The 9,506-nt window shown below is 37.4% G+C and overlaps 1 protein-coding gene across 1 annotated transcript in view; it reads right to left on the reverse strand.

The window, feature by feature from the left end:
• Positions 1 to 9,060, reverse strand: part of LOC139725163 (uncharacterized) — a 53,525-nt gene extending 44,465 nt beyond the window's left edge. Inside the window, exon 1 of the mRNA XM_071636253.1 lies at positions 8,882 to 9,060. Within this exon, the coding sequence (XP_071492354.1) occupies positions 8,882 to 9,056 (175 nt within the window). The 5' untranslated portion in view covers positions 9,057 to 9,060. The remainder of the gene's footprint in view (positions 1 to 8,881) is intronic.
• Between the last annotated feature and the right edge of the window lie 446 nt (positions 9,061 to 9,506).

The raw sequence follows: 9,506 nt of genomic DNA on the forward strand, positions 1-9,506 counted from the left end.
CAAAGACAGAAACATTGAAATTTCGTCATTTTGGGGTTTGTGTGGGTTTTTTTTGTACACGATCAATGCAAAATTATATTGGACTGGATTTCCTCTTTAAGGAAGTCACGTCTGCTGCAGACTGGAAAGTGACTGATGAGTCCAGTGCAGGACAGGCAGGCACGGTTGCAGCGGTTGCACGGGAAACTCGGTTGGTTGGTGTTGGGTGTTGGGTGTTGGGTTTTTCCTTTGTTGTGTATGTATCACTTGGTGCATATCTAGGCTGGACACAAACTTTCTCTTAATGTAAGTTTAAAACGCTAAAAAACCTCAAATTTGGCTTTTGATGCCAAAAAAAAAATATATATAAAAAACGAAAATCATTAAAACGTTAGAATTATAAAATAAACAATGGTAAGCATTTTATTGGAAAGTGCTTGAAATACAACGTCCTATGACTAACCTCACTCCTAACATATACAGATACTGATATATACAAAATTGATTATAATATTTTAACAAAGGGGCACATACCGAGTTCTTCTGCTGGATTGGTAAAATTTGGGCTTGAAGTTTGGACGTGAGAAAAAAAAAAGTGAGGCTGATGAAAATAGTTGAATATAGTTGAATAAAAATGTCTCCAGACTAAACCGTCTACAGTTATGGTTTCATGATAAAAATACTAATATTTCCTTATATTTTAGACTTTATCGCAAAAATTTTATATAGTAGGATGTTTTGTGACGCAACAGACCTACACATATACATCAAATGTGATATCTTGAACATTTCTAAATCACTGTTCTCAAAGGTAAACAGGACCTTTCAGGTATTCACAACGATATTTCATAATGTTACAGCTTTTTGGTCCATGAAATGCCATAACGTTTTTCTTTCCAAAAAGAATCATTTTCTCTGTAATTCGTGCTAATGCCATAATAGTGAAATACATCGTAAGATTCTCTTCCAAGACAAATTTAACATTCACCTGTTCACGCAAACTGGACAAAAAAAAAGAAAGAAGTCGTTTGCTGTGGTAATTTCTTGTGTGAATTACTCAAACAAAAGGCAAGTCCAATATTCAAATTTTGAATAATGTATGAAGGACACAATATCTCATGACATGCCATCAGTCAAAAAGTATCATTGTCAATATTCGATTGATGTGCGATTCAATCAATATTTCTAGTATTTTCCTCAAATTCTCTTTCATGTAGATATATTCCTTTCACATGACTTTGGTTAATGTCGTTCCCTTTCCAGTAAATTCGCCAAATTAAGTTTATAGTAAGATCCCCTTGCTATACGAGACAATACAGAGTACATATTTTGGGCTTTAATTTTCGGATAGGTACACAGTGTAAAAAAACTGGGGAAAACCCGCTTCTCTTACTAGTACTTTCACTTGTCACGGTGAAAAGGTCATGATAAATATAGACAACTAGCTGCGGCCATTTTGTGAGTGCTTCGTATACATCTCTCTTTCATTTGAATAACTGTCAGTACTCTGTTTAAGTCTTAAAAGTAAAACCACATTCAATTTAATTCGTGCTCGCACCTTCCTACAGGCTGAAGAGACAACACACTGTGATCTCATGCCTAAATGTACTTCCGAGCAAGACATAAATTCACGATAACAAACCCGGAAGAGCGGCAAACAGGGTGAGCATAATGAAACGTTATTCACACATGCATGCATGTTACGTGTGCTTGGTACGTAGTTTTACAAATGCAACGAATTACTATAAACATTTGTAAAACTGAATCTGCTAGGGTTTTTTGGTTAACACTTTGCCTGTATAACATTTCTACCTCACAATTCCACTAAACCATGAATGTTGAAATCTAATCAAGGCCGGTTACAACACGAGTCAAGTATTGTTTTATTCCTCAAAGAATTTGCAGTGAAGATTATGTGGGTTATGAGCTGAGATTCTATCTGACAGGCTCGTCGAAACACATTGGCCCGAATTCACGAAGGTGGTGCAAATGAAACCATGGTTTATACCGTGGACAAAAACCATGGAGCGCCAAGTGTCGCATGGAATATTTCGTTACGAAATCAGTAATTTCGTCGATGAAATGATTATTTTGTAACGGAATGATAACATTTTCTAACTAAATAAACATTTCGTCCATGATATTATAATTTCGTTAACGAAACGGTCATTTTGTCGACGAAATGACCAACTTAAAATATGAAAGAACATGTAATTCTAAGAGGAATTCAAAATTTATTTGATAAAATTGGTTTTGAATTGCTGAGATATCCAAAACAAAGCGATCCTAATAAAAGGAGGGACCAACCTTTTATTAGGATCGCTTTGTTTTACTTCGGTCATTTCATAAAAAGGCTTCTAAGTATCTCGCAGAGGTTTTAAGCTGAATCCTCACCTCAACCAATACTGTACCATCCCTTTAATGCCAAGGTATAATCTCTATAAATGGTAATCATTCCTCGTCAAAGGTCAGTGTACGTCTTTCATACATTAATTTAAAGTGAGTGTACTATTAAAGATTGATGGTGCCCCTGAGTGGTTCCGATTTTAGGTTATGTGCAGTTGAGAAAGTTGTGAGAGTTTTTATCTGATATCATCTTGACAAAACTTTAGTATATAGTAAAAAAAAAAAAAAATAGATGCCTAGCTGCAAAAAAAAACAACCCAAAAGGAATAGGGGTGGGTGCTGGCAAGGCACTTGACTGTTAGATGCTCTGTCACTGTTCTGTTCTTTTTGATTGATTGATTGTGTGTGTGTGTGTGTGTGTGTGTGTGTGTGTGTCAGTTTCTTTGTGAATAGCAAAATTCATACTTCGATATTTTCGCACGAAATATCAGCGATGTAAAACACGTTTTAATTGGATACTTCTTGTTTGATTATTCTCAATACTCCTATTTGGGCCTTGTTCATGTAACATCACATTCAATGTAATTTGATTTCGCAACATCCTGCACGCTCGCTAGAAAAGAAGTTGTAATCTGTTCCTCATAAAGAAATTTGCCTCAACCAGCAATTTTTTTAAGGGGAAGTAACTTACTTGGCAAACTATGAATTAAACGGTATCACACACGCATAATACCTTGTACCTTGCTCCTCATTAAATTCGATTTTACTCCCCCCCCCAAAAAAAAAAAAATAAATAAATAAATAAATAAAATAAAAATAAAAAAATAAAATAAAATAAAATAAATAAATAAATAAATTAAAAACAATAAAAAACTAAAAAAAAAAATAGAATGATATATATACATACACTGAAGCCTGTTTCGCATCAACGTTCCCTTTTCTGTCTGGCAAGTTTATCCTATGATTCCGATAGTATTGGTTTATACAATGTTTACCTTTATGTGTTTCTATTTCTATTGGACAGACAACCACTATGACGACATTTCATCAAATTAGCAGCCAGAATCTGGAGTGTCCTATTTGTCTGACACTTTTCAACCAACCTAAATCATTGGCATGTTCACACACCTTCTGCAAAGACTGTCTGGAACGTATCTTTCAAACTCAGCCCAACCAAGAAATTCTTACATGCCCTGTATGCCGGAAAGGAACACCCATACCCAGTAGAGATGTGGGTAAGTTACAAACAAACGTACCCCTGAATTCTCTCGTGGAGGAAGTGAAAACCGAGAATCTAACATGCACAGTTTGTGAGGTGGATGATAAGCCACCAGCAAAAGCTGTGTGCTACTGTCAGGACTGTGGGAAATATATGTGTAAATCCTGTGAGAAAAGTCACTCTACCTGGAAACTGTTCTCCACCCACTCAGTAGTAGAGGTGAGCGAGGTGCTGTCTGGAAGAGTTTCGCTTAAGAGGCGACAAAAGTGTAAGAAACACCCTGCGGATGATCAAGATTGTTTTTGTACCGGATGTCGGGAGTACATCTGCTGTAAGTGCGGAGTGTTGGGTCATTTGCAGGAGGGACACAAACTGGAAGAAGCAGCCATACATGAAGAGAAATTAATCAAAAATATCAAGGACTTGAAAGAAAAAACAAAGTCAAAGAACACAACCATTAAAAACCATATCCAGTTCATAGCGACTCAACGCGATGAAATAACAAAAATACTGGGAAAGCTCAATTATGACATCGACAAGTCATACCTAGAATACATAGAGCAGTTGTCAGCCAGAAGAGAAGCCTTGAAACGCCAGGTGCAACGATTGTCTGAAAAAATTGAGAAGGAACTACAAGACATGGAGGAAGAGAGTCGCCAAACAATTCATCACATGAACGCTTTGGAAGAGCTGGTAACTAACGGTATGAAGGTACCGCTAGAGAAGGACGCCTTGTTTGCACACGACACGCTGTGCGAGCACTTGAGAAGTATTCTGGGAAGAGATGATCCTGATATCCAATCACTGAGAGGTGTGACAGAACGAGCTCAGAAGATTTCATTCTGTAAATACACGAAGGTTAATGAACTCTGTCTTGGAGATCTGAAAGGTGTCATGTGGGATGTCAAAGCAGACGTAGAGCTCCCTAGCAAAGTCAGCATATACTGTATGACTCCTACACCGGAGGGTAAGATGGCGGTGGGATCGTGTAAAGGCGGAATCCATCTCTACTCCCCTGATGGCAAGTTACAGAAAACGGTGCTGAAGGATGTCAGCGTCAGCAAAATTATATTCCTGTCCGATGGGCGTAGTGTTGTACGTGATACAAGTGATAAGCTATCGCTTTACACTCCACAGTGGAAGAAACTCAATGTCACGTTCGAGACGGTGAGTTTTGATGAAGGAGGTTTTGGTGGTCTCACTGTGGATAAAAATGATAATATCTATGTGAGTTATAGAAGAACCCCAAAGATCCAGGTATTTACTCCACATGGTGGTAAGGCTGTGAGGGATGTAATGAGTGATGGATGTTTAGCATTCCAATCATCCTCATTTCACGCCACGAGGAAACTGCTACTGACCAATGCAGTTACTGTTGTCTGCCTTAATGGTAAGGGGAAGAAGGAAGATGTCTTGATGAAGGAGGGTATGTATGCTTGGCCAGCTGTCTGTCGAGATGATTCGGTCATTGTAGCCTGGGTGAAGCACAACGAGGGTCTCGTCAGTATCGATCGATACACGAGAGATTTGGTGCACGTGCACAATATCATCACTGATTTCAAGATACAAAAACCAGAAATCGGTTGGTACTATCTACAAGAGTTTGAGAGTGGTGAGATAGCTTTCTGCACTTCAGATAGACTCTATACATTTGATTCGATGTAGTGTGGAAATGTTAAGTATCGTTATTGAGGATTGTGTGCTGCAGTAAAGGGGATATTCTAACTGGAATCGTATGCAATGTCAACGAAGTTAATTATGTTCATGGGCTTCACATGTCATGCTTGTGCAACACATACCGACATGGATATTTCAGGGCCTACAGAACATTTTTTTTTTTCAAAGAGAGAGACAGTGTGTGTGTGTGGGGGGGGGGGGGGGGGGGAGGGGAGAGTAACTATGAATTGGAATAGGGACGTCGGAGGACGTGGGAGGTGGTACGTGTCCCCCTCCCAGACGAGGGAGCTTTTGTATTTTTGGAATTGACAATTTAAGTTGTTTTTTTTATGGACGGAAAGTCCCCAGCTGTGTCCCACTGTCAGGATTGTGGGAAAAAATATGTATAAAATCGTGTGAGAAAAGTGGTAGCCATAAGTAAAACAGAGTATGCCGCTTCTTGTTAACACGTGTGCGTCTTCACTGTGTACAAAGTCTATAGAGGTGGACCAAGCGGGAAAGGGATGGTGTGAGAAAATGGTTTTATAATTCAAATTAAGCGATTAAGAGCACTTTTTAATGGAATATTTGGAAAACGTCATAATACCCGAAGTGTAACAAGTCTATGAGCTGGACGGGGGGGATCTCCGTTCCATGCAGGCCTATACAAGAGAGATTTTACATTTTTAGGTATGAAATTATACGATCTGGCGCACATTACTGCAGGGCAAATATATTAACCACAGTGTAAATGATAATTATTGTTCCCCCTGCTTTTGAAAGAGTTTAAGTCATGTGCTCTTGCGTTTTGCTCGAAATAGGAAAATATATTTCATTCTGTTTATATTTTCTTTACATCGTTGTACTGCAGTAACATCACAGACGGTTATTTTGTCAGGCAGCGATGGCGGCAGTGGAACTTTAGAATTTCAAAACTTTTGAACGGATTGTCTGATTTTTCTCAAACTTCCATTGATGTGTTCTTATAATTTTTACTGCATTTACTCAATCCACGTATTATTGGGTAAACTTGTCCTTTAATCTCTATAGTTGCTTGGCCTTCTTAACAACAGCGGCACAGAAACTATTGAAGCTTTCATTGTTCTGTAAGTTGTCTTGAATGTTTTTGTTATCTTGGAGCTGCTTGGAAGCAGTCACTTGACCACGAACAGACGAACATTTTGATTGCGCAGTGTAAAGTTTCTGAAAGCGGTCTCGTCCAATGAAGGGCCGCTCTTCAGCGTAAAGAGCGCCCCCTAGCAGACGAGTGATGTTCGTACAACAAGCCAATACGGTTTTTTTTTTATTTGTCTCCCCCTGCCGGAAAGCAGTAGCCTCGTATAGAAAAAAGAAGAAAAAAACACTTATACAGAACATATTGAAGTGCTTGCTTCCAAAAGGCGTTAAATTCATCATTTTTCAATGAATATAGCGCCTTTTGGTTGCAAGCTCTTCATATAATATGGTACAACGTTATGACAGCGTGAGATAATTTAAGAACTACCATCATTTACTATATAGCGTGTTCATATAACTTGAAAAATGAAGATCACATGGTACTAAATGTAAATAACGTTTGCATCATTACGACCCACTGTCCAATGACATGTCATCTGAAAGTTTCCATTACATTTTAACATTAGAAATTCGATCATGTACTAATATCGTATATGGCATTTTCATGATTTACTGTATAAGCGTTGTGATCATCATTAGAAAAGAAAGAATATTGAAGATGCATCGAGTGTATACCTTCGTCACATTTCGTCCTCTCTCTCCCTCTCTCTGTCTTTTTCTCTCACTCTTGATCTGCGATAGCGTCTTTTGCTGTTCTTTACATATCTATGATAATCATGTTTATTGCTGTTCGTTACTTGAGTGAATTGAATTCGTTCGCTAATCAACAATCTATATGTTGTCCTGCGTGGATTTTCTATATGGACTCAAAAATTAATTAGATCACCTGCAAATTCTTAAATTTTGTTTTGCCCCAGGTTTCATCGGGAATGTGTGTTTATCTGTGTGTACATGTATGTGCAAGAAGACTAACCCCAACCAAATAATAAAATAAAATAACTATCAGCCAAAAACTTTACAACGTCATGATGTAGTCTTCTCTAGCATGTCTAACAACAGGCACGATGTAACATGGAATCTATAAATACAAAGTTACACACACACACACACACACACACACACATTATATATATATATATATATATATATATATATATATACACACACACACATATACACGCATATACATCAAGGACACTCTACTGAATGTATTATGTGAACAAATAAATCACAAATATATATGCATACATAATTCAGATGCTAGAAAAGACCAACAAAAGAAACTTATCAAATTTGATTATGCATGTATAACACGTGTATTATGTCTACATGAAATTCTCACTTTGTCCAGTAGAGATTTAGGATGTACGTTGACTCCTTTTTCTTATGTTGTGTGTTTGTGTATGTGTATGTGTGTGTGTGTGTGTGTATGCTTTATAAACATGCCAAGAAACGCAAGTAATTTAGAAAGCCATTTTTTTTTGGGGGGGGGGGTTTTCGTCATTCTTAAGTTCACGAAATTCCTCGTTTTCAACACGTGTTGTAGAGAAATAGACTTCCACGCAATGCCTTTAAAACAAATTAAAATGTTTTGGAGAATCATTTATTTTTATCGAAGAGTTACTGCGGTGAGAGAAAAGTGTTGTGTTCCAACAGATGCACTGTGTTTCGAAATAGCGCCATCTAAACGCCAACTTTTTAAAATCTTACTTGCATGTGTACTATTTTTTTCGTTTTGTTGTGTTTGTAGCTTATGAACAGTTTACAATCTTAGAACATTGCATTTTGAATTTACATTTTGCACTTTTTAATTGCTCTTGAGTGTGTCCCACCAGTGAACTTATGGTTTTAATATTAAAATAACAAATATGTGTTTATTTTTACTTCTGTCTAGAGAGGACACGACAAAGTTATAAGGTTTTAATGGCTATATCTGGCCGGTGCACAGTGAACTAGGGTGAAGCCAAAATGCGCGAATGTAGGGATAAGGAGACAAAGAAAATTTAAAGAGAATTCATATTTTCATTTTTTTTTTCTAGCAAAATGATAAAGCACTTGACTTTCCTCTTTCAGAAAACAGGAGAATCATATTACCCTTGATATGTAATCAAGAGGAGAGAATGTGTACTTTTCATAACAAATCAAATTTTGTAGAATTATCTTTATATTGTGTTTATATCGTTATCCGCGCGTGATGCCAAGAACTGTTTTGTCATCTCATCCAGCGATGGCGGCACCGAAAAATTCATAACTTTTGAACGGATCCTTAAACATCACTACGATGATGTATTCTATATTGACTTTAATGTTGCCGCATTTACTCAATCTATTACTCATAGGCTTATGAATATCATACGAATTTCATTCCCAATTAACGGTTATTTCTACTCAGTTTATCGCAAAATCGAGTAAACAGAAGTGTCACGTGGTTCTCATCTTGATTTTGATTGAGATATTCAGTCATGTAAAAGTAATTTCATGTATTTGTGTGGAAGAACTGACGATCGTGTGTGTAAGCGTATGCAGTGTAAGTGTATCTCAGTTAGTGTAATTGTATTCTGTGAGTGTGTTCCGTTGTAAGGAGGGACTGTCGTGTCATCTTACCTGTACACGAAGGTACACCCGATGAGAATTGTCCATTTGACTGACACACTATCGTTGATACACCGGACAGGCTGTATCCGGACGTGTCGCAGAAATACGAGCACGATGTGCCCTCAGCTACGAAGAACCCGGACGCGCACGCTGTCTGATTGGCGTTCACGGGTGACGAGTACATCGGAACTTCACATGACAACGCTGGGCGGATGGCAGACAAAAGAGAACAAAAAAGAAAGAAACAAATGAAAAATATTTCATATGTCTTCATGAAAAGATTAGTATGAACAATGTAAGAAAATTTCAACTCTTTACAAAAAGATGACAAAAATTAGGCCATGTCCGATAGGTTATCCTGATTCCAAGAATATGAATATACATGCACGATATAACCGTACTAGTGTCCTGAACTTGTATAACGGGTGCAATGCAGAGTCTTCTTATACTCTGCAGATCCAAACAAGCAAAACTTCTTTCACTTACGTTATCATTTACAAAAAATAATTGTGCCAGTTTTTATCTCTTTCTCTCAAGGAAAAAAAAGTCTTTGCCACAGCTGTATAGGCATGCAATGACTTTGACAAAAAAAATGCAATTGTATTTTTTATCATAATATGGACATTCCTTCATT

The sequence above is a fragment of the Diadema antillarum genome, unplaced genomic scaffold (assembly GCF_040938485.1).
Source record: "Diadema antillarum isolate AM-2024a unplaced genomic scaffold, OU_Dant_1.0 seq00000017_RagTag, whole genome shotgun sequence".
NCBI lineage: Eukaryota > Metazoa > Echinodermata > Echinoidea > Diadematoida > Diadematidae > Diadema > Diadema antillarum.